Source organism: Cherax quadricarinatus, chromosome 4 (assembly GCF_038502225.1).
Source record: "Cherax quadricarinatus isolate ZL_2023a chromosome 4, ASM3850222v1, whole genome shotgun sequence".
In the NCBI taxonomy this organism is placed as follows: Eukaryota; Metazoa; Arthropoda; class Malacostraca; order Decapoda; family Parastacidae; genus Cherax; species Cherax quadricarinatus.
The window spans coordinates 15584913-15611627 of record NC_091295.1 but is presented as its reverse complement, the minus strand read 5'-3'; the positions used below and the strand labels follow the sequence as shown (position 1 = coordinate 15611627).

Below are 26715 nucleotides of genomic sequence, written 5' to 3'. Positions count from 1 at the left end.
CTCTCTCCTACACACCCTAACCTGAGCCTCACTATCTTCGTAAAAACTCTTTACAGCGTTTAATAACTTACCACCTATTCCATATACTTGCAACATCTGCCACATTGCTCCCCTATCCACTCTATCATATGCCTTTACTAAATCCATAAATGCAATGAAAACTTACCTACATTTATCTAAATATTGTTCACATTGGAGAGAGGGAGTATGGAAGAAGTGAATGTTTTCAGATACTTGGGAGTCAACGTGTCATAGGATGGGTTTATGAAGGATGAGGTTAACCACAGAATTGATGAAGGAAAAAAGGTGAGTGGTGCATTGAGGTATATGTGGAGACAAAAAATGTTATCTATGGAGGCAAAGAAGGGAATGAATGAAAGTATAGTGGTACCAACACTCTTATATGGGTGTGAAGCTTGGGTTGTAAATGCTGCAACAAGGAGGTGGTTGGAGGCAGTGGAGATGTCCTGTCTATGGGCAATGTGAGGTGTAAATATTACGTAGAAAATTTGGAGTGTGGAAATTAGGAGAAGGTGTAGAGTTAATAAAAGTATTAGTCAAAGGGCTGAAGTGGGGTTGTTGAGGTGGTTTGGCCATTTAGAGAGAATGGATCAAAGTAGAATGACGTGGAGAGTATATAAATCTGTAGGGGAAGGAAGGCAGGGTAGGGGTCATCCTAGAAAATGTTGGAGGGAGGAGGTAAAGGAGGTTTTGTGGGTGAGGGACTTGGACTTCCAGCAAGCATGCGTGAGCATGATGGATAGGAGTGAATGGAGATGAATGGTTTTTGGGACCTGACAATCTGCTGGAGTGTGAGCAGGGTAATATTTAGTGAAAGGATTTAGGGAAACTGGTTATTTTTTATATAGCCAGACTTGAGTACTGGAAATGGGAAGTATAATGCCTGCACTTTAAAGAAGGGGTTTGGGATATTGGCAGTTTGGAGAGATATGTTATATATCTTTATATATGCTTCTAAACTGTTGTATCTGGGCACCTCTACAAAAACAGTGATTATGTATGAGGTGAAAGTGCTGAATGATGATGAAAGTATTTTCTTTTTGGGTATTTTCTTTCTTTTTGGGTCACCCTGCCTCGGTTTGAGATGGCCAACTTGTTGAAAAAAAAAAAAAAATACATGCTTCACCGTAAACACTTGATCTACACCTCTCCTACCCATTCTTCCTTGTTCATCTGCAATCCTGCTCTCTGTCTTACCTCTAAAATAAAATCTTTATTCTTTCAATAATAGCCCTACCATACTTTACCTGGTATATTCAGTAAACTAAATATTTAACCTATATATATATAACCAAAAACCAAATTTAAAAATAAAACCAGGCACAGGACTCTCAGACTGCTCAATCAATTTCCTACACCCAATAGTTCATCCTTCCTAGGAAAATTAATTGAAAAGAAAGAAATACTGTACATGAGAAATAATGATGTTCTTTTCATATGGGCTAAATTCACATGGTGAATTTTTTCACTAACTTTTTATGATTTTTACTTGAATACATTACTTTTTATACTGCATGTGCATTTCTGGTTTATACGTGGTACACCTGGAGGGTGTTCTGAGGGTCAACGCCTCAGCAACTCAGTTCATGACCAGGCCTCACAAGTATATTCATATTTTGTATAAATCTGCAGCTCATCCAACTCTGTCTCTGTTCTTCTTCCAGTCTTCCTTCAACTCCCATAGAAAATTGATTACACATCTTGTCTCATCATATTTCTACTGTAACTAAGTAACTTCCTGTATCTTCACCATCGCTATTCAATCATTCCACAAAACTGAAGATCACTGAATCAGCTTGAAATAATAACTCATACTTTTGCAGTTGCATTATTTGTTCATTAGCTACCTTTCTTATTGTACATATGACTGTAATTAACTGCATAAAAAATCCTACTAAATAGTCTATGTCTAGTTCTTAAGAAGTCTTTAAGCATTAGGATTAGTTTGTTTGAAATATATTGCCTACTATTGGCTTTCTTTTGTGCCTACTAATGTTTAATTACATTTAAATTACATTATTTTTGTACCACAAAGAAATAAAAAAAATTTAATTTGAACTGTAGATTTTGCCCAATGGCTTTTTTCATTTAGCCTGGCACAAACCCTTTAATTTAAATCAAACTACAGGATTACATTCAAAATGTGTTCACTGGATTTCCCATGACATTCTTTCTGGAACTTTGTGAATATCAATAGATGTCTGTTCCTCCCTTTTTCCTGCAGCTTATGAGAATAACTGAAAATCATTTGGAAACTCTGAACCTTTTCTATTTTTTCCTCCATGACACCTGTGTTATAATCAGAGATATGTTCCTCAACACTTCAGTAGGTTAAGACTTACAAACACCCACAGTCACAAATGAGGCACTTTGGAGCCAATTAATTTCTTACAAACACTAATCTCTGCAGTTACAAACCTTTCAAACGACAAAAGAACAGTATATTACCTTCAATAAAAAAATCTCATTTTTGCTAAGTGCACTCACATTTTGTGTATGTAGATTTTGGCACATCTGGGAGAAACTGATTACCGCTCGAGATTCAGCAGTAAGATATACATCCCCTATCTGGGAGATTTTTTATTTTATTTTTTTTTACCCCACCAAGATTTGGGCAATGACACTGGGAATGTTGGAATGCTCATATTTGTTTGGTTGAAATTAACTGGGAACTGTACATATAATTACTTTATTAAAATTTTAAAAACAATAAAAATTTTTTCCTAGATACTTTTCCACTACAGTATGTGTGTATGTATATTTATGTTAAGTATATGTGGTGAGCTCACATTTGTTAGATATCGGTCAAGGCATGGGGATTCAATAATTATGATACTCTTGGGAAGTGGATGGTAGCCCTATCTAGGTATTTGTGTGTGGTAACACAGCTACACCACCACCTTCCCTCACATACAGCACAGCCACACCACCTTCCTTCACATACAGTACAGCCACACCACCTTCCCTCACATACAGTACAGCCACACCACCTTCCCTCACATACAGTACAGCCATACCACCTTCCTTCACATACAGGACAGCCATGCCACCTTCCCTCACATACAGTATAGCCATACCACCTTCCTTCACATACAGTACAGCCATACCACCTTCCTTCACATACAGTACAGCCACACCACCTTCCCTCACATACAGTATAGCCACATCACTTTCCCTCACATATAGTACAGCCACACCACCTTCCCTCACATATAGTACAGCCACACCACCTTCCTTCACATATAGTACAGCCACACCACCTTCCTTCACATACAGTACAGCCACATCACCTTTCCTCACATACAGTAGGGCCCCACTTATACGGCAGGTTAGGTTCCAGGCTACCGCCGTAAAGTGGAACACCCTTTTTTTTTCCTTATAAATGCTTATAAATACTATATAAGAAGTTTACACTAACATATATTAAGTTAGCAACAGAACTAAGCATCAAAAAACAATAAAAAAGTACAATACACACACAGTGCACTCATTACTTACCTTAAAATATTTATAGTCTTAATCTAGGGTGAGACAAGTAGTCTTTATTGTAAGAAATCAAGTGTGGTATGTATGGTAGTCAGCCAGGCTACCATACCAGGCCACCCCACCTACACATAATATTCTATTACATTTAAGCATCCCAGAGCGATAAAATGCATATACAGTTTACTCATTACTTACCTTAAAATATTTGTAGTCTTAATCTAGGGTGAAATGAGTAGTATTTATTGTAAGAAATCAAGTGTGGTACGTATGGCAGTCAGCCGGGCTACCATACCAGGCCACCCCACCTACACAATATTCTATTACATTTAAGCATCCCAGAGTGATAAAATGCATATACAGTTCACTCATTACTTATCTTAAATATTTGTAGTCTTAATGTAGGGTCAGGAGTAAGTAAATGAGATAAAACAAATAAATGAGAGAGAATGAGTACATGAGGAAGGACAGACGCAGAGTTATGTAAACAAACCAGGCGAACGTAAGTTTTGTAAACAAAGTGTACACGTCTGGTTTGTGTACAAGTTGTCTCTACATAACACCATTTTAAGAAGAAATGATGCTCTGAGTGAAGGCAATGGAAATAAGTCACTGACTTTTTTGGGTTATCCTAGGTTCTCTACACATATGCTGTTATGTATGATAATCTATGTAACTGTATTTGTGTATACCTGAATAAACTTACATACGAAAGGAATAATTTTCTACAGTTATCCCCAGTAACATATTTTCTCTTATGTTAGACTAGAGAAAATGTTATTCTTGCCATCACTTGTACAAGTTATCTGGCTACCACATCTCATATTTATGTTTATTTATTCTGTTGTGGGGTGTATTTATCATCTTTATATGTTATGTATCGTGTTTATTATATAATTTTGAAAAAAAATATCATGGATGGATTAATGAAAATGTGTATATTAACGTAATATACGACATTTAATGAGACTCGGTGATTATTATTTCTAATATGGCGTCACTTGTGTAAGTTGTCTGCTACCACATCTCATATTTATGTTTATTTATTCTACTGTGGGGTGTATTTATCATATTTATATCTTATGCATTGTGTTTATTATATAATTTTGAAAAAATATCATAGATGGATTAATGAAAATGTGTATATTAACGTAATATACGACATTTAAATGAGACTCGGTAAAATATCAGTAAAATAACTGGGAATCCCCTTTGACCCATGCATGTCAGGAAAATTGATAGAGAACAGTGTAGTAAAGAAAGAGAATGCCAGACTGAAGTTCCTCTATAGACAAGCACAGTGTCTACCTACTGAGGCTCGCAGGACCCTATGTCTAGCCCTTATACAGTGTCATATGAATTACGCTTGCTCTTCATTGTACTCTGCCTTGACAAAAAAAACTGAAAGATAGACTGCAAATCACCCAGAACAAAATCGTAAGATTCATCCTGGGGCTGGGACCAAGAGAGCATGTAGGCCAGAATGAATTACAGCAGTTGGATATGATGAATGTTGAGGACAGAGTAAAACAACTGAAGCTAAATCATGTTTATAAAATTGCTCACAAACAGTGTCCAGTATATCTTGCTGTCAATTTTGTCAAGGTTGGGAACCAAAGCAATCATAGTACTAGGGGGGGAGAGCACAACTTTGTGGTACCCACAGTCAGTGGCCAGGCTTTAAACACCTTTTATTGTACAGCAATAAAGGAATGGAACAGACTGCCCGCACATGTCAAAGCCAGTCATAGCATGAACCAGTTCAAGAAGAGTGCCAAAAGGTGTCTGATGAATGTAGCTACAGAAAGGGAGGGGGATGATTTTCTATTTTTTAGCTAACATACGTGTAAATTTTACCTTATTCCTAGTAATGACCCTCGTATTGTAGATAGTCTTAATGATCCTGGTGTAGTAGATAGTCTTTTTAGTATGATAATAAGATGTTATCTTCATTATAGAATAATATAAAATATTATAACATTCATATTATAATAATAAGGTAAAAGGACCCCAATGGAAATAAGTCACTCTGTCTGACTTTTTTGGGTTATCCTAGGTTCTCTACACATATGCTGCTATGTATGATAATTCTATGTAACTGAATAAACTTACTTACTTACTTACTAATTACTAATATGGCGTCTTGAGACATAAGACACTGATTTTAATGTGTACCTGCATGCCAGCACGGTATGCAAGTTTATTTAGGTAGAGGTATACTTAAGTATAATTATCAGAGTATATACAAAATATGAAATAACTTTTAAAAACACTTGAAATTTTGGAGTTTCCAGACAAAATGGAGAGACTTAGTGCTTATGGATCTCACAGAGAATGTAAGCAACCCAGGTTGGGCATGGTGACCGTATTAGAAAGTCAGGTGGGGGGAGCTGTATAGCGAGTTTTGGTCATAATTTGAAATGACCGTATTAACGGAACGCCGTAAAGCAAAACGCCGTAAAGCGGGGCCCTACTGTATAGTACAGCCACACCACCTTCCTTCACATATAGTACAGCCACACTACCTTCCTTCACATATAGTACAGCCACACCACCTTCCTTCACATATAGTACAGCCACACTACCTTCCTTCACATATAGTACAGCCACACCACCTTCCTTCACATATAGTACAGCCACACCACCTTCCTTCACATATAGTACAGCCACACCACCTTCCTTCACATATAGTACAGCCACACTACCTTCCTTCACATATAGTACAGCCACACCACCTTCCTGCACATATAGTACAGCCACACCACCTTCCCTCACATACAGTACAGCCATACCACCTTCCTTCACATATAGTACATTATTATTATAATCAAAAAGAAGCGCTAAACCACAAGGGCTATACAGCGCTGAAGGGCAGGGAAGGAAGCGAAGGTATCAGGCGGCAAAGGGGAGGAGGGATGATTAGTAGGCTACAGAAAACAGCGGGGCAAAGGATAGTGTGGGGGTAGAGGGTAGCAAGAGATTGAGGCAGAAAGGGCTGAGGGGAGTGCTAAAGGTATCGTCATCAGAGTTTGTGGAGCAAGTCAGTTGTTGTCAAAAAGTCAGTGAGAGAGAGTCCGGATGAAAGGAGGGTCCATCAGCAAGAAGGGAAGGTAAAGAGAGAGCAGCAGAGCAGAGACGATGACAGAGGTAAATTCTGTGTGCTCGTTGATAGAGTGGGCAGTCTAATAGAATGCGGCTGACCGATACTGGAACCTGACAATTCTCTCAACCTCGACACTGATGACAAGACGACCAGTAACGTATACTCGGTTCAATAGAACGAAGTTTGTTATTGAGCAGAGCAGACCAATGTTGTTGCCAACGGGTGTGAAGGTGGGTAGCTATAACAGCAAAATAGTCCGTGAATGGAGCACCTCTATATGAAACTGGAAGGTCATGTACTGCAGACCGCGCAGCAGTGTCTGCCTATTCATTGCCCTGTACGTCAACATGACCAGGGACCCAACAAAAAACAATATCTTTATGCTTGGTAGAGATACGGCGTAACCAAAGTTGGATACGGAGAACTAGGGGATGAGGTGTATCAAATTTTTGTATAGCCTGTAAAGCACTAAGGGAGTCTGAAACAACCACAAATGATGACACAGGCATAGATGCAATACGGATAAGTGCTGCAAAAATGGCATACAATTCAGCAGTAAAAATGCTAGCTGAAGACAGTAAATGCCCTCGCATGACGCTGTCCGGAAACACTGCTGCGAATCCAACACCATCAGAAGACTTAGAGCCACCTGTGTACACTGCGATGGCATGAGAATGAGAGTGGAAGTGGTCAAGAAAAAGAGAGCGAGAAGCTACCGTAGGCAGTTGGGCTTTCACGCAAGGGAGTGAGAAAGAACAGACTCGAACAGCTGGAACTTCCCAGGGGGGTAGGGAAAAGTGAGATGCTACATGAACATAGAAAGGTGGCAATTGAAGGGAAGACAAGAGCGAATGTAGGCGAAGAGAAAAGGGACGGAGCAAACAGGGGCTGCGAACAAATAAAGAATGTCTACTAATATCGGTGACTATTCTGTAAATGGAAGGATTGCAGAGATCATGAGAGCGTACATAGTAACGAAGGCAATGGGCATCACGGTGATCGGACAAGGATAGAACATTTGCTTCTGCATAAAGGCTCTCAACACGAGAAGAGCGAAAAGCACCAAGGCATAAATGTAATCCATGATGATGGATGGAATTAAGGCTAGAGAGAGTAGCAGGAGAGGTCGCTGAATAGATCTGGTCACCATAATCGAGTTTTGATAAAATGAGGGCTGAATGTAGGCGAAGGAGAGTTCGACGATCAGCTCCCCATGAAAGATGAGCAAGAGTTTTAAGAAGGTTCAACCGGCTGTGACAGGTTGCCTTCAGAGAAGTAATGCGAGGTTACCAGGATAACCTACGGTCAAAGAGAAGGCCTAAAAACCTGACTGTATCACGTTCAGGGATACGTGAGCAATAAAGGTACAAAGGATGATCGGAGTTGACAGAGTGTCTAGTGAAAGTAATTTGGCGAGTTTTGGTACTGGAAAATTTAAACCCATGTGTGGTGGCCCAATTAGAAACATGGTCGACTGCATGCTGGAGAGAAACTGTAATGAGGTGACAGTCAGCACCTGCACAAGCAATAGTGAAGTCGTCAACATAGAGTGATGACCAAATATTGGATGGAAGACTAGAGGCCAAATCATTTATAGCAAGGAGAAAAAGTGTTGTGCTCAGAACACATCCCTGGGGGGACACCTTCAGCTTGGACAAAGTACAGGGAGAACACATTATTAACCCGAACACAGAAATGTCTGTCAATTAAAAAGTTCTTAAGGAAGGATGGTAGATTGCCTCGGAGGCCTAAAGAGTGGGCTTGGGCCAAAATATTATACCTCCAAGTTGTGTCACATGCCTTCTCAAGGTCAAAAAATATGGCAATAACTGAGTGGTTATTCGCAAAGGCATTACAAACATACGTATCCAAGCGTAGTAAGGGGTCTAGGGTAGAACGGCCCTTACGAAAGCCATATTGACTAGTGGAGAGACTGTTGTGTGTCTCTAAATACCACATTAAACGTCTATTTACCAGATGCTCCATCACTTCACAAACTGCACTGGTAAGAGCAATGGGACGATAGTGGGAGGCCTCATGTCCCGTAGTACCCGGTTTGCGGAACGGGAGAACAATGGCAGATTTCCACAGCTGGGGAAGAACTCCTTGTGACCAAATAAGATTGAAGAGGTGTAAGAGGACTGCAAGGGCTGACTTATGTAAATGTTGTGACATCCGAATATGAACGTCATCAGGCCCAGCTGCCGATGATCGGCAAGCTGAGAGTGTCGCCTCTAGTTCTCGAAGTGTAAAAGACACATTATACGGTTCTTCTTTGAGAGAAGAAAAGTCTAAGGGTGCTAACTCTGTGGCAGACTCTGAAGAAAGAAACGAGGGGCACAGATGGAGCCCCTGAGAAATACGGACAAGATGATTGCCAATTTCAATGGCAACATCAAGAGGGTTTGCTATATCAGCACCGGCAACCCACAGAACAGAAGAGCTGGGTCAGGAGAGTATTTACCACTCAATTTCCACACTTTTTTCCAGACTGCACTCATAGAGGAAGCAGAGGTGATGGTGGAAACATAATCTCGCCAGCAAGTGTGATTAGCGTTACGAATGACACGGCGAGTGACCACACGCTTCTGCTTAAGCTCAAGAAGTCTCTCAGTGGTTCTATTGTACCGGTACCTGCCCCACTCAGCGCGTTTCAAATGTACTGCAAGAGCACAAGCAGGAGACCACCAAGGCACACACTTCTGAGAATGCCTGCCCGAGGTTTGGGGTATAGAATGAGAAGCTGCGGTTAAAACTGAGGACGAGAAGAGATGTAAAAACTCATCAATGGAGGACGAAGAAGGAACCTCACTAAAAGCAGTTAGTTGTGAGTAAAGGTCCCAATTTGCTTGATCAAACTGCCAGTGTAGGCTATGAAGAGGTAGTGAATATGAAGGATAAGTAAGAATGATTGGAAAATGATCGCTGTCATGTAAGTCCGGGAGAACAGACGAGGTGAAGTATTGTGCGGTAGAGGAAGAGCAGACTGAGAGATCAATGCAAGAGAGTATGAGTACGAGGATCAAAATGGGTTGGAGTACCTGTATTTAAAACATGGAGGGGGTGGGAAGCAAGAAAAGCCTCCAACTGAATGCCACGGGAATCACAGTGAGACCCCCCAGAGGAAATGATGGGCATTAAAATCGCCAATTAACAGAAGTGGTGGAGGTAAAGACGAAACAAGAAAGGCAATATCCGGGATAGATAATGCTCGAGAAGGAGAGAGATACAAAGAACAGAGTGTATACCACCTATGCAAGTGAATACGGGCTGCTGTGCAATGCAGCAAAGTACGAACAAATAGCTGATGGTACGGAATATCAGTGCGTAGAAGGGCACTTTCATTAAAGGTCCCATCACTAAAAGGATCCGAAGAATACAATAAATTATAGCCTGAGATGGGATAGATAACAGCAGAGTGTAATTTTGGTTCTTGTAAGCAAACACCAACAGGGGAAAACTGGGAGAGCAACATCTGAAGCTCACCCCAATTACCTCTGAGGCCGCGTATATTCCACTGTAAATAGGCCATGACTGGCAACGATAAAGATACCAAAAATCCTCAGGTAAGGGTACCTACAGACTAGAGGGGTTAGAAAAGTCCACATGTGGCGGTAGCGGAAAACGTTCAAGCAGCGAAGGAATGGTGCACTGCGAAGAAAGGAGTTGCGCAGATGGAGGAGAGGAAAGAGAAGGAACATGGGGTGGATCAGTGTCCATTGATGGTTTGGTCTCTGCAATATATTCAGAGATAGCTTCAAGTGTTTCAGAATTCAAAGATGTCACATGGGAGACAATACTGGAGATGGAAGGAGGAGGGTGAGTAAAGATTGGAACTGTAATGGACTGTACCAAAGTAGGGGTGGATGAAAGGGTGGAGGGAACTGGAGAAGAAGTGTGGGAGGGGGCTGAAGAGGCAGAAACCTGGGAGGTGGCAGAAGAGGAAGAAACTGGGGAGGGGACAGAGGAGGAAGGCACAGCACGAGGAGGAGGGTGAACCTCCACACTTGTAACAGAGCCAGTGAGAGGGGAAGAACCAGGTATAGAGACCGGGAAGGTAAAATTTGGAGGTGGAAGAAGTGAAGGAGGGGTTAAAGGAGATTTGAGCAATGGAGATTTTTTGGACTTCTGAGAAGTAGAGGGACGATTGGAAGGAGGTGTCGTACGAGGTCTTGTTGATACAGGGGTTTGCGAGGGAGAACACGAAGAAGTGAGAACAGACTGAAGTGTTGAAGTAGGGACTTCTGAGCCCAGGACAGCAAAAGAATTAGAGACAGAAGTGACTATGGGAGGGGGTAACCACAGAGGAAGTTGCAGAAGATGGGACTGCAGAAGTGGGGGGACGTTTAGAAACACGAGAATAAGAAATACGAGGCAGTTTCCCTTGAAGGCGCAGTTGAGAAACTGCCATAGAATAAGGGAGACCTTCAGCTCCTTGGAGGCAACGGATTTCTCGCTCATTTAAGTAGACCTGGCAACGGCGAGAGTAAGAAGGGTGAGCCTCATGACAATTAAGGCAAGAGGGAGGTTGACTACAAGACATATTAGAATAGTCATCAGCACCATAGACTGAGCATTCAGCTATAAATCTGTAATATTTTGCAGGGTGACCAAATCGCCAGCAGTTTTTACACTGTTGCGGTGTAGGGATCACCTTTTGAACATGTAAATGATGTCCTGCTACATAAACAGAGGATGGGAGTTCATGGCTGTCAAAAGTTAATCGAGCCACATTGCAAGGGTAACGTCTCCGCCCGTGGGCAGGAAGGACGTAAGTGTCTACTTTGAGGATTGGGAGATCTTGGAGTTCCAGCTGTTCAAGAATGACATTGCCACATGTCTGGAAATTCTGTTGGATTATGGTATGGGGCAGAATAACAGTACCACTACAAGAATTGAGGGAATGATGTTTTTCAATAGTGACAGGAATAGTATCGATATGTGAAAGAAGAGAAAGATCATGAGCTTGGGTGGCATTCTGGACAGTGATGATGTGGGTACCGCTCTTGAGAGCGTGAAATGAAATATCTGTACCAACATAGTGTAGGAGCGCCTTGCCAATACTATGGTCGGAAAGATAGCCAATAGAGGAAGTCGGTCGTAAAGTAAAGAATTTAGTCCATTGTGCATTCCGAAATTGAGCGTGGAAAGGGAGAGCATGACGTGTTGGTCTTTTCTGAGTAGAACGAGAAGGTGGCAAAGAAGTATCATCAGGCAATTGTCGTTGCCGTTTAGGAGTGGGACCAGAGTTGGTTCGGAGTGTCCAAAGAGTGGTCAAAAGACGAGGCAGGGTCAAAACGGAGTGCAGTAACAAGAAGAGGCCCGAGGGTAGCGGGGTCATGGATTGGGTCCGCCATAGTTAGGTTACTTCCTTCTTTTTGTTTTTAAGAAAAAAAAAAAAAGAAAAGAAAATAAAAATAAAAAAAAAGAATAAAAAAAGGGGGGACTGAGGAAGGATAGTTCCTAGGAGGAATGAAAGGGCCAGAAATCTCCCTCCGCGCCCAAGAGGACCTCAGCACCGCAAGTAGTGCAGCTGTGGCATGGAACCCGTGCCATACCCTACCCTTTATGCCAGTAAACCAGCAATCCGGGATAGCAACCTCACATCTGCCAAGCTACCTCGGTGGACAAAAGAGAGGGTGGCCAGATATCCGCCACAAAGCATATCTCCGTTGGCCACCACCCCTGGAATCTGAAAGGCAGCCTCCAGAGATACACCCGTCGCCCGAAAGACACACAAAACCACCCCCCGGGAGACCGGAGGGGGATTGGGGCATCCCCAGGCGATCCAGATTCCACAGCAAACTACACCACCGCCAAGAACCTCAACGGAATGGGATGGACCCTGGTACCCTTTCCCCTACCCAGGAACTAGTGTGCCTGTGGGAAAAATCCCAAAGGCCAAAAAGAGGAAGAGCAAAAGGGAGGGATGGGGGGGGAGGAGGAGGAAAGGAAAAAGGAAGGATGGGAAAGGGAAGGGGGGATTGGGGGGTAATTAGGTTCAGTCTGAGGAAGGAGACCAACAGGTCTAATTCCTCAGACCAAGTTCCTCTTCACCATGCCAAGGAGCCCCCCTTGAAGAGGCACATATAGTACAGCCACACCACCTTCCCTCAAAATATTCCTAGGCACCTAACACCCATACCATGACAGTGAGAGGATGAATTGTTTATATAGTGCATGTTGTGTCATATACAATGAGATGTCCGCTTTATTTTATTAACAAAGTACTAGGCCAGTTTGGTTATTCAGCACTTCAAACACACTGTATTCCACTTCTAACATTCTCAAACTTACATCATTATCAACTCTTGTATTACATAAAATAATCACAACCTTTAACAAATCACAGCCTATTTTTTACATTCTACAATCCATATTTATTTTAATCAGGGTGCATTGCCAAATTCATAAGGGTAATACAGTGCCTGGGAAATGGGAGGCATTCAGATTTAATCCAAGGAAGAGATGACAAGTCCAGTTCTGTGAATCAAGAATCCCTCATCAACATCTCAAGGGGTGCATGACCCATATAAATAATTCATTAAGGGTTAATGGCCATGTCAGCAAATTAAACAGGAAGGGAAATATCCCCATTATTTATGCCAAAAGAGAAGCTGGGTGTTTAGACAGTATCCTGTGCAAAGTTGGGCACCCCTCCCAGAGAAGAGATTCCTACCCCTAGGCACAAATCACTTTAACCTCACCATCTAGTTTAAAATGACCCAGAATTAGGGAGATACAATGTGGGAGTGGGGAAAGAGGGAACTGTCTGCATGTATCAACACTTCTCTCACCACATTCTTCCCACACATGCTTAATAATAAGAATAAGAGGTGATGAGCACAGTAGTGCTTTCAGGAAGGTTTTCAACCTATACTCTGTTTCCAGTCATCTTAGCCCATACCTAATTTTCATAACTTTTCAAAGTGCTTAGGATTATTTGAGTGTGCATTGGGTTAGAGTGGAAATATTACAGCAAAACTTTTGTATCAGATGAAATGTGTAGGAATGACTGGAAGTAAGAGGGAAGGGAATGTAAGAGAAGGGTAAGGAACAAGGAAGTAAGGTTAGGAAATGGGAGGGAGAAGACGAGGGAGAACAAGGAAGAGATAAACTCATTCAGGTTTATCACTATGAGAAGTAGTCTTCATGCAGTAATGCCACTTCTACCAGTAATTTGTTACATAATGTATAAATTCACTCTTATGCAATCATCCAAGCCCAGAACCACCTGATTTTTTAAAAGTATCTTCAAATATCACTCTAAACTTGCTTATCTTGACATTTATAAGAAATAAAAGAAAGAAAACAGATCTGAGCATGGGAAATCCAATGAGCATATTTCAAATTAAATTCTTTTGCTGGTTTTCAATTCAGAGTCTTACATCAAGTCAAAAGCAAAATGGGCACACAGCCACAGTTATAAGTGGAGCCGATGCAAAGTCAACACTAGGAGAGGAGAGGGGGAAGAGGAAAGAAGAAATTTGTATTCACAGGTTCATGTGTGCACTACAATCCAGAGAGACAAACTCATTGAATCGTGGTAGTGATTGAAGAGGAGGGATGGTAAAAAAAAAAAAAAAAAAAAATTTCTCCACAGTGTTTGGACTACTTTATACAAATAATTTTTTTTTATTTTTAATACAATGGTCATCTCCCACTAAGGTAGGGTAACCCAAAAACGAAAACACTTTTACCATTATTCATTTCATCACTGTCTTGCCACAGGAGCACTGACACTTCAGCATCAAAAAAATGTAGAATTTGTAAAGCCTCAGATCACACCCTTATACTGCACATGTTATTGTAGACTGGTTTTGCTCTGTGCAATTAATTATGGAAATTACTGACACAGTACAGTACAATTGTCTCCCATCTGATGCAGTAGATACGTTTCCAACCGATGGTGCATCAGATGGGAGACAATTGTACTCTACTGTGTCAGTAATTTCCATAATTAAATATGGAATATTATGGTTCAGGGTTCCAAACAACTGAGTTTTACAAATTTCCAGAAACACATCCAGCTCGTAAGTTAGGGCTCTACTATATCATTTCCTAACTTACATTGGCCTTGCAAAAACTACAGTAATGTCCCACAGCTAGTTATAGACTTAACTTATGACTCGGACCTGCATCTTAGTTTGAGGCAATACAGCATATTTACTATGTGACCACATACACTAACACAAATCCTAAGTGCTCTGGGAAGTGTGCAGAGATCTCTGTGCTCTGGGAAGTGCAGAGACCTGTATGCTCTGGGAAGTGTGCAGAGACCTGTGTGCTCTGGGAAGTGTACAGAGACCTATGTGCTCTGAGAAGTGTAAAGCAACCCATGTACTCTGGGAGGCATGCCAAAATCTGTGCTCTGTACTCTTAAGATGTATGTACCCAGTGGAAGTACATTCTGTTGTCTGGGATGTATGTTCCAGGTTGTGCATGCTCTTGTAACAAAACTTAAAAAAAAAATGAAAAAAAAAAAAAAAACAAGAAAAACTCAAAATAAAGGAACACTGCACAAATAATTATACAAATTCTCTACACATCTCTCTCAGCGTAATGGCAAAGCCTCGGTAACCAACAGGAAATCACTCATGAGAGAGTTGCCAGGAAAACCAGTTTACAGAAAACCAAGTACAGTATCTCCATAATGTATAATGAATATAGATAATATTTCCGAACTAGTATCCTTGATATTAATGATTAGACTAAGTTGCTTTAATGACTGTAATGCACTCGACAGGTCCTAATAAACTAAGCAATCTCATTCTGATTTTTTATAGTATTTGCCACACTGCCCAACACCATTATTAAATCTATAGTTTTTGGCCATTCCATGGCAAACAAATGCAAGCCCACCACACACATCCATGAAATAAAAACATAAAAAATTTATTCATTTTGCAACAATGAATGACAAGGAATGTGTTTCCTCATTTTCTGAGTCGTCCTACCTCAGTGGGAGATGGCCAGTGCATCATTAAAAATCACAGCACTTGATAAAACAAAAAAAATTGTCTGAATACCCCCAATGTTTGTACCTGAACATTAGAATTAACAAATTATTTCCAAAGTACCCTGTTCATAAGTGCAATGTTCTATTTAGAGTTACAAGCCCTAAAACAAACTTTTTGTCATATCTACAACTATATAATGAAGAGAACTTCACAGCAGCATTTGCTTGAGTCTGTACATCCGTGAGGGAGGCAGCTGACTGTCTATTAATGGTGACAATGGCAAGTGCATTCACTGCTACACCCTCTACAACATGCCATGCTTCTGTATTCAAAAGTGCTGGTACTTTCAGATTTTTTCCATAACCGTGGAGAGTCTATGAATATAATGCCAAAAGTATAGAAAATCTTCACATGACAAATGTGTCAACCGACAAAGCTGCAGCATTACACCTGTCTCTAAATACTCACAGTCTGCCAGTACACAATTTGGCCAATGTCCGTGATACTTTCGATATACCTTAAATGGAGTTTTCATTTTTTCTACTCCCGCAGCCCAGCCCTAGGCCAGGCTTGTTTGGTGCTTGCGAAGATAAGTGATAACAGTCAAACAAGAAATTTACATGAAGATGAAAAAATGTGAGAAACATAAGGTGTCTTTTTTTCTTCACAAAGCACTAGACTCATCTGGGTATTCAGCAGTTTCAACAACTACCTTTTCTTGCAATACTGACACCCTCATACTGCCATGACCAATTTAATTCACTGTCATCTTACAGAAATCCTCCTCACATTAATGTGCTGTTGGAGTATGAGCTATGAAGAGATTCAGATAAACCGGTTAGCTGGATGCAAGCTCTGGAAGCAAGTAGTTGTGCCTGCACTTCGGAGGAGGGGCAAGGATGTTGCAGTCAAAGGGCAACTTAAATTATGCTGTCAACACATTTCTGGCAAGACAGATTGAGTGAATGATGATGAATGTGTTTCCTTCTTTGGGTCACCCCTACCTTGGAAAGAGATGACAGCCGAGGTAAATAAAGAAAATAAATACTCGAAGCAAGTATAGTACAGTAGGGTCACGACTTATGACGTTCTGACTTATGAGGTATAGCAGTTATGTCATTGGCACTTTGGAACCAATTACAGTACAGTGGTACCTCAAGTTACAAACTCAGGCTGTTCGAGTGCCGATACTGAACGAATTTGTTCCCATAAGGAATAATGTAAATTAGATCAGGCCGTTTCAGACTCCCAAAAATACACTTACAAAAATACACATACATAATTGTTTGAGTTGGGAACTGTTTGAAACTTGAGGTACCACTGTACTTAAAATAACTCCCTCTTTTCATGTCAGGACAACTAACTGAATATTTTTTCAAGTTCTTAACAAATACATTCACACTTTGTGTACATCCATTTTATGCATACATAGAGAACTCATTCGTTAGGGAAAGATTTGTCAAGATCTGAATACATATTCAATATTTATGTTTTTATTAAAGATGAATCAGTATTTTTTTCTTAGTTTTTTATCATATGTAATGATACTTTATGCATGGTTATTTAATATTTTGGGACATCAGCAGTTAGCCAGCAGGGAAGGGAAGAATGGATCTAATGACAGGGAGGTGGGTGGGCGGGATGACAAAGGCCCAGGAAGGCCATGGTTTCACACTGGTAGTTGTGTAGTGGACACATAGTCAGTGGAATGAGATATAAGTCTACACAAAACACCCTGACACTTCATACTACATATCTTCCCACACTCACCCATCCTTACATCCAGTGTCTCTCATACCCACTTATCCTTACACCCAGACTCACTAACATCCACCCACTTTCCCACCCATGTTCAATGGAGAGAAGAGCAGGTCCACACCCTCACACCACTACCTTCACTTCACACATTACCTATCTCCTCTCACACACCCATGTTTAATGATATTTAAGTGATAAACAACTGTATTGAATGTATGATCTCAAAAAAAAATGGATAAACAACCAAAATTTTACATACATGGATTATAGCACAGGAATGCACTAATCCATTTTATATACAGTGGAACCTGTTTTCATATGGCCTAGTTTGTATGTAAAACTATAGTTATTCTCTATAAAATGTATTTTTTGTAAATATTTCCCATAAGAAATAATGTTATAGGTAGTAGGCTGGTAGACAGCAACCGCCCAGGGAAGTACTACCGTCCTGCCAAGTGAGTGTAAAACAAAAGCCTGTAATTGTTTTACATGATGGTAGGATTGCTGGTGTCCTTTTTTCTGTCTCATGAACATGCAAGATTTCAGGTACATCTTGCTACTTCTACTTACACTTAGGTCACACTACACATACATGTACAAGTATATAGTATATACATACCCCTCTGGGTTTTCTTCTATTTTCTTTCTAGTTCTTGTACTTGTTTATGTCCTCTTATCTCCATGGGAAAGTGGAACAGAATTTTTCCTCCATAAGCCATGCGAGTTGTAAGAGGCGACTAAACTGCTGGGAGCAAGGGGCTAGTAACCTCTTCTCCTGTATATATTACTAAATGTAAAAGGAGAAACTTTCGTTTTTCCTTTTGGGCCACCCCACCTCGGTGGGATACGGCCAATGTGTTGAAAGAAAGGATTGCTGGTGTCCTTTTTTCAGTTTCATAAACATGCAAGATTTCAGGTATGTCTTGCTACTTCTACTTACACTTGGGTCACACTGCACATACATGTACAAGCATATATATACATACCCCTTTGGGTTTTCTTCTATTTTCTTTCTAGTTCTTGTTATTGTCTATTTCCTCTTATCTCTATGGGGAAATGGAACAGAATTCTTCCTCCGTAAGCCATGCGTCTCGTAAGAGGCAACTAAAATGCCGGGAGCAGGGGGCTAGTAACCCCTTCTCCTGTATATATTACTAAATTTAAAAGGCAAAACTTTTGTTTTTCCTTTTGGGCCACCCCACCTCAGTGGGATACGGCTGGTACGTTGAAAGAAGAAATAATGTAAATCCAATTAATCCGTTCCAGACACCCAAAAATATTAACAAAAAATACATTTTATAGAGAATAACTATAGTTTTACATACAAAGTAGGCCATACGAAAATCGAGGTTCCACTGTGGTTTTCTAGGGAAAAACTAGATTTATGTACAAAACAATCAACTTGCGATGAATTTTCTGGGAGACAGAAGCCCAAAAAACTGGGGGTCCTACTGCACTGTAAAACTATCTGAACAGTCAAATGAAGTTCTTAACCCTTAAACTGTCCAAATGTAGATCTACGTTCGCACGCGTAGCGCTCCGAATGTAGCCCTACGTTCAACTTCACATGGTTTCTTACGTAAAAAAAAAGCGCAGATCTATGTTTGGAGTGCTACGCGTGCAAACATAGATCTACGTTTGGACAGTTTAAGGGTTAACTAATTTTTAGCTAAAATGATGGTCTTGCCAATTATATTCAAGTTGCATAAAATCAGAAAATTATAATGTGTAGAAAATTATAATGTGTAGAATAATGCCCTCTTCATTAAAAAAAAAAAAAAAAATATTCGGTGCGCTATGAGAGTGAACATAGATCTATGTTTGGACAGTTTAGGGGTTAAACTATCACGTTGTATTCGATAGTGTGCATTCACCAAGGAGCTACATCAGCTGACTGCCCAAACACAAAGCACATTATAGGAATTCCCTACATCTTGTTTGGTAAAGCAAGGTTAAGTTTACTTGGCTAATGAAATAAATGATGTATAGGGAAGTCTCCTTTTAGCTGCTGTCCCTGTTATGTAACTACTAGACTGTTCAACAAGTTGCCAGTGTTTGTTAAGGGTTAGGAACCTGTATGCTTTTAGGTCTCAATTGAACGCTCTTTTCTAGAGCTTATATTATTATAATCAAAAAGAAGTGCTAAACCCACTAGGGTCTAGAGCTTATACCATCACTTCTGAATATAAACTTTAGCATTTCTTGTTCATCATTCTTTGTGGAAAATTTTTGATTTTCCGAAGCTGTGGCGCCTGGTCGGTGTTTGATGTGTCGATGTGAGTCAAAAATGTATTTGACAATAGGGTAGAACCAAGAGTTCCCTTTGCGCATGCGCGGATGTGCGGGGGTTTGGGGCGACTCGGGCGATGGGGGAGGCGGGAGTGTTTTGAATGTGGTGAGGAGGCTGGGAAATCATGGAACTAGGAAATTGGCATTCACGGCGGCCTAAGGATTAATATAGGCCTCATTTCATAATAGGAAGTGTCGTAACTGTTCCTGGTGAAGAGTGAGGGAACGTGATTTACGGGACCACCGTAAAAGGGTGGTAAAATTAGTGAATAATGGTTTGACGGGGTGTGACTGGTGCACGGCCATGGTGTGTGTCCAGGGGAAATACCCGTGTGTTAATCCTCGCTCATCGGCCTCAGATCTTAATGGAGTGACCTCTAATGTGTATAATAATTATGAGAGGTTAAATCGTCTTGTGAATGGTAATGTAATCAGTGATAATAACATTGAGTTAAGAGAATGCGGGATGTGAAATAGATCGCCCTGCTCCGAGTGAATGTGTGATTCTCGTACCGAGGATAGGGAAGCTTTATGGAAACACGACTTCTAAACCGGGACAAACCGACGGGTACCTCGTCCTGCTGGAATGAGAACCGTGTCGGTGTAGCAGAACATCGAAATGAGATGGTGAATGGAGGAAATAAGGAGTATCAATCACCCACAGTTAAGTAACCCTTCTAGTTATAGCAGACTGATACTGGCCAGTTAGGTATGTTGTAATTGGATAGGTTATGAGTGATCCAGCTACATCAAGTGACCACCAGAGAATATCTGATAAGTGGAGAGATTATGTACAAGTGGTTTTCCTTGATGGATATATCCATGTGTAACCTACCCCCCCCCCCTTCATTCAGTTACACTAATATAATCTATACAGTCCACAATTAATTAGTAGCACCGTACTTGTGGGTGCTATCCAATCCATACTGGTCTCGGATAGATATGGATAAGATTGTGAGGTCGAAGGAACCACTTGTCGCGACCAGGGGTGGTTAAGTTTTCTCACATGTCTACACGGGGTGACTACGGTAAACAATATGGTTGTCTCCCAATGAGTTTACTTGTAAGCATGTAATGTTGAAGGACATAAGGGTAATCACCCCCTAGAAAATTTTCCATATTCTTGTTGCATTTATGGTTTCATGTGAGTGCTTGTGAATTTCTTGGAAAAAAAAAAAAAAAAAAGACACTTAACTAAAATCCCAAATTATTATTACAGTAGAACTCCCATATTCACAGATTTGGTTTCCATGATTTCAGTCATCCACGGTTTGCCATGGCCCAAAAGCCTCAATTTTGCTTAATAAAGTGATGGTGGCAGTTCTTCAAAGCTTAAGAGAAGCCATGGAGTGCTTTCCATCAATGAAAAAGTGATAATTCTCCACTTGTTGTGCATAATTTATCAAATAAACTTTATCATAGGTATGTATGTAAACAAAAAATGACATTTATAGGATTTGCTACTATCCGCAGTTTCGGGAATCCACAGTAGGTCTTGGAATGTATCCCCTGCAGATAAGGGAGGGCGAATATATTATATTAACACTGTATTAATATTCTGAATGGGGAGGTGGAGGAGTGCTATTTCTCTGCTGACTCTGCCTTAGTTCAGGCAAAGTTTGTGGAGTAAACAACAGTAATTAGTTTATGACTAAACACTATAATATCAGCCCCGCATGAACAGCTCGTACAAAATAAGTTATACAGAAAATTTAAATGTCATGGATAGATCCATGACACTCTTGAAATGATTCAAGTAACAATTAACAGAATGTGAGCTCAGTTATACCGTAGTAAAAGAGAAAAATAAAAAAATGTGATTGGCAAATTTGAAGGTGTTCAAAATGTATGCCTATTTTTCCTGTATGCTCTTCACTTCACATAACTCTATTATCCATAAAGTACTGATTTTCAAGAATGCATCCCTTGAACTATGAGAGGTTCACTAACTGTACTGTATTGTCTACGAGTTAACTGTGCCGTAATAAAAAATTGTTAATGAACTCGACCATTTTACCTGGGTCGTGTATCAATCCAAGTAACTCATGAAATCATAATAACATGATTGGAAACAAGTCACAGACTAGGTAGAGCTGGAACCCATGGCAAGTGTGTCCTACATCCTACAGGACAGATTAATTTATTCTTGAAAACTGTTAGTGTGTTGACTGAATTAGATACCTATTTTCCCCACAGACACTTATGTTATCACAGGAGATTTAGTCCTAAGCCATAATATTCCATACATTTCATACACAGTGGTACCTAGGGTTATGAACTTAATTTGTTCCAGAAGGCTGTTCGAGTGCCGATACCGAACGAATTTGTTCCCATGAAGAATAATGTAAATTAGATTAATCCGTTTCAGACCCCCCAAAAAAAAAAAATACACTTACAAGAGCACTTAGGGTTGTAAGAGAAGTAAATGCGAGGGTCTTGGCAAAAGGCGTGGAGTTAAAAGATAAAGAATCACACATAAAGTGGGAGTTGTCACAGTTGCTCTTTGCTGATGACACTGTGCTCTTGGGAGATTCTGAAGAGAAGTTGCAGAGATTGGTGGATGAATTTAGTAGGGTGTGCAAAAGAAGAAACTTAAAAGTGAATACAGGAAAGAGTAAGGTTATGAGGATAACAAAAAGATTAGGTGATGAAAGATTGGATATCAGATTGGAGGGAGAGAGTATGGAGGAGGTGAATGTATTCAGATACATATTTGGGAGTGGACGTGTCAGCGGATGGGTCTATGAAAGATGAGGTGAATCATAGAACTGATGAGGGGAAAAGGGTGAGTGGTGCACTTAGGAGTCTGTGGAGACAAAGAACTTTGTCCTTGGAGGCAAAGAGGGGAATGTATGAGAGTATAGTTTTACCAACGCTCTTATATGGGTGTGAAGCATGGGTGATGAATGTTGCAGCGAGGAGAAGGCTGGAGGCAGTGGAGATGTCATGTCTGAGGGCAATGTGTGGTGTGAATATACAGTAATGCAGAGAATTCGTAGTTTGGAAGTTAGGAGGAGGTGCGGGATTACCAAAACTGTTGTCCAGAGGGCTGAGGAAGGGTTGTTGAGGTGGTTCGGACATGTAGAGAGAATGGAGCGAAACAGAATGACTTCAAGAGTGTATCAGTCTGTAGTGGAAGGAAGGCGGGGTAGGGGTCGGCCTAGGAAAGGTTGGGGGGACGGGGTAAAGGAGGTTTTGTGTGCAAGGGGCTTGGATTTCCAGCAGGCATGCGTGAGCGTGTTTGATAGGAGTGAATGGAGACAAATGGTTTTTAATACTTGATGTGCTGTTGGAGTGTGAGCAAAGTAACATTTATGAAGGGGTTCAGGGAAACCGGCAGGCCGGACTCGAGTCCTGGAGATGGGAGGTACAGTGCCTGCACTCTGAAGGAGGGGTGTTAATGTTGCAGTTTAAAAACTGTAGTGTAAAGCACCCTTCTGGCAAGACAGTGATGGAGTGAATGATGGTGAAAGTTTTTCTTTTTCGGGCCACCCTGCCTTGGTGGGAATCGGCCAGTGTGATAATAATAATAAAAAAAAAAACAGTCAAAGGGTTAAACATTGTTAAATAAAAAGAACAAAGCTATAATACTGCACATGTGTAGAGTCATACAACAGTTTCACTGAGAGGGGAAGAGATGGAGTCAAGCAAGAGGGTGGGTGGGTTTGTATGTAGTATAGAAAAATAGAGGCAAATGTGCCTTATTTTCCAGAATATAAGACATGCTTCACCCTCCCTTCTCCACAAAAAAAAACTTGGAAAATTACCCTGTGTCTTATATGGTCAAGGTCAGGGTGAAGGGCTGGCTCTGGGATATGCTTTAGCATAAAGTATCAAGGTCATTAGCCTCTGAATATGATTAGTGGTGTATTATGATACTTTTGTTATGTACCTCAAATGCCAAGTAATACAGTGATTGTGTACTTGTGCTGCAAGTTATGTTGTTCTGCACCTCAGTAAGCAGGTAGCAGCTTGTGGTGGCTATTACAATCTTAAGAATTTTTTTTTTCAACACATTGGCCACCTCCACTGAGGCAGAGTGACCCCTCCCCCCCCAAAATAAATCACTTTCACCATCATTCACACACAATCACTGCCTTTGCAGAGGCACACAGATACAACAGCTTAGCTGCAACTCCAAACAGTCAATATCCCAAACTCCTCCTTTAAAGTGTAGGCATTGTACTGCCTACCTCCAGGACTCAAGTTAGGCTAACTGGTTTCCCTGAATCCCTTCACAAAATATTACCCTGATCACACTCCAACAGCTTGTCAGGTCCCAAAAACCATTCATCTCCATTCACTCATATCTAACATACTCACAGAATGCCTGCTGCATGTCCAAGCCCTTTGCACACAAAACCTCTTTTACCCCCTCCCTCCATCATTTCCCAGGATGACCAAACTCAAATTTGAGCTCACTATTCATGCATAAAATGAATGAAGTGTGAATGCATTTGGCAACAAAAGTTTCACATAAATTGTAAGCGCTCCTGCATATCGGATGAGTAAGTCAGTGTTCAGAGTTAATATTTGGTTCCAAAGTGCCAATGTTATAAAAGAGGAACACTAAGTTTATGTAACATTTAAATTTAACATACTTTTCCTCATGTCTTTTGTTAGCGTCACTGTATATTTTCCCAAGCAAAGTAACAAAGTAGCGAGTAACAGCAGCAGAGCTACATTTAAAAACTAGCAGCATTGAACTGTATCAAGTAATGACAATGCTACATTTAATATGTATGATACCCATCACAGCTTTCCATCAATTCATCAAGTTTAGTAAAGCAACTAGTAACATACTGTACAATAGTTTTCCCTTTGATATTTATGTTTAGGGTCCTTACATACTAAAATAGTCCCTTCAATGGCTGTACAGCAAAAATAATTACGAACATGGTTGCTGCGTTGTGGCCTGCTTCCCTCATTGTGCTTCCTCCAAGACTACAGACAATGTTTATCCAACACAAATGCCTCATATTCATCATTTTCAGCTGCCTCCAACTGGGTAATTTCAACACAATAATTTAGTAAGAGGTATTGAATTGCTCAATTAAATTCCTTTCATATTGTACAATCAAAAACTGGAATTATGGTAAGATTTACGACTAAATTAAACAGCACTCACTGAGGTTCTGTAACTTTGCACTCAAAACTATCTGAAAACTTGCACAATTTTCACATTTCATTTCTTACACATTTCAGACATAATGCTCTGAAATTTTTAATTTATGTAACAGACTGTATCAAAGTCATAAGAATAATCACCCAAATTTTATTCTTTATTCTTTTTCATTTAAAGTACTTTGCTCTTCCTTTTTGTTTAAAGATTCACATCCTTTTAACTTTGCCAAATGAGGAATTGGAAAAGTCTTCCCTCCCATGATCTTCACCATTCGTTCAATTATATCTCTTCTTTCTGCATCAAGTCCTTCCTGCAAAACATTTTTTTTATATAACATGACTTACTAATTATTCACTTACAATAAACTAACATTCAGACACTAAATGAATTTAACACACTATTCAATACAATACACAAATAACCCGCACATAAAAGAGAGAAGCTTACGACGACGTTTCGGTCCGACTGCTCCACCTCTGTTAGTGTGACTTTGTCAATGGTCCAAGTCGGACCGAAACGTCGTCGTAAGCTTCTCTCTTTTATGTGTGGGTTATTTGTGTATCGTTCCAGTCACGGTATTGTGCCTTTTTGTTATTTATTCAATACAACATAGAATAAGAGAGCATGTATAAAAGTTATGCAACAAATAGTGCTGAAAAAAAAAATACATGCACATATTTCCCAATAATTTTATATTCATATTGCAAAGAAATTACTCAAGTCCATAAGATATGATAAAGCTGGGCAAAAAAATCATACATGAATGAGTCCTGCAGAGGAAGCCCAGCCATACCAGTTACAATATGCAGTAATGACAGCCAAAACTCGCTTCATATAATCAATCAAATAAAGCGCTAAACCGAGAAGGGTCATGCAGTGCTGCGGGGAAGAAAATAGTGCCGGGGCTATAAACAGCTAGGTGGAGAGGGGATCAGAGGTGATAGGAAAAAAGTTATTAAGACCTCAGATCATCTTTTGAATTTTAAGCGGGCAAGGGCAGTCGCTTGCCGCATCATACGCGATGCTGAACACACATGTTCACAAGACTATGTTTCTACAGTTACCTCGACTTCCCCTGTGTGTGCAGCTTGGAAGAAGGTACGGAAGTTGTGTGGCAAGTACATTCTGGACCCGGCTCCCGTTTTGCGGGTTGCTGGTGTTAGTTTTGCTGAACTTCTTGAAGGAAAAAAAAAAAAAGGGACAGTGAAGAGACAGTTACCAAAAGGCATAGAAGGGCTGTAAGTTCCTCCCTTCATCCAAGAGGATCTCGAAATCGCCAGCAGCGCAGATGCAGCGTGGAACCCGTGTCACACCCTACCCTTCACACCAGTAAACCAACGCTCTGGGATAGCAACCTCATGTCCATTGAACCACTTCGACAGACAATAGAGAGGGTGGTCGGACACCCATCACAAAGCATACTTCCCTCGGCTGCCACCTCCCATAATCGACAGGCAGCCTACAGAGATACACCTGTCACCTGCAGGATGCCACGCCCTACCTCCCGGAAATCCGGGAAGGGAGCAGGGCACCTCCAGATGATCCAGATTCCATGACAAACTACACTACTCCTGAGGGACCCCACAGAGTGGGATGAACCCCAGCACACTTCCCCCTACCCAAAAACTGTAATGCCAGAGGGGAGGACCCCAGAGGCTACAAATGGGATGGGGAAAAGGGAAAAGGGGGGATTAGGAGGATGGGATAGGGAAGGGGGAATTGGGGAGTAATTAGGATCGGTCTGAGGAAAGAAAGCATAAGATCTAATTCCTCAGACCAAGAGCCTCTTCAATGCACAAAGGAGCCTCCCTTGAAGAGGAAAATTCACTTCAAAGTTAATAAGATGCCCACCACCTCAGATTGGTGGTGAATTCTATAACAATTACAAGTTGACTGAAAACACTTAAATCAGTTATTGAGCCATTCATAATCTGAGAGATAAAGACTGCTTTATTTCTTTATGAATTTTTTTAACA

General features: G+C 40.7%; 1 protein-coding gene across 2 annotated transcripts in view; it reads right to left on the bottom strand.

Annotated features, from left to right (window-relative positions):
* LOC128684184 (uncharacterized) overlaps positions 1-26715 on the bottom strand; it is a 161562-nt gene that overhangs the window by 55438 nt on the left and 79409 nt on the right. Inside the window, exon 6 of one of the 2 annotated variants that reach the window (XM_053770331.2) lies at positions 2286-25049. The exons of the other annotated variant lie outside the window; for it this stretch is intronic. Coding sequence (XP_053626306.1) covers positions 24897-25049 — 153 coding nt within the window. The 3' untranslated portion in view covers positions 2286-24896. Of the gene's footprint in view, positions 1-2285; positions 25050-26715 lie in introns of those variants that run through there. 2 annotated transcript variants of the gene reach the window in all.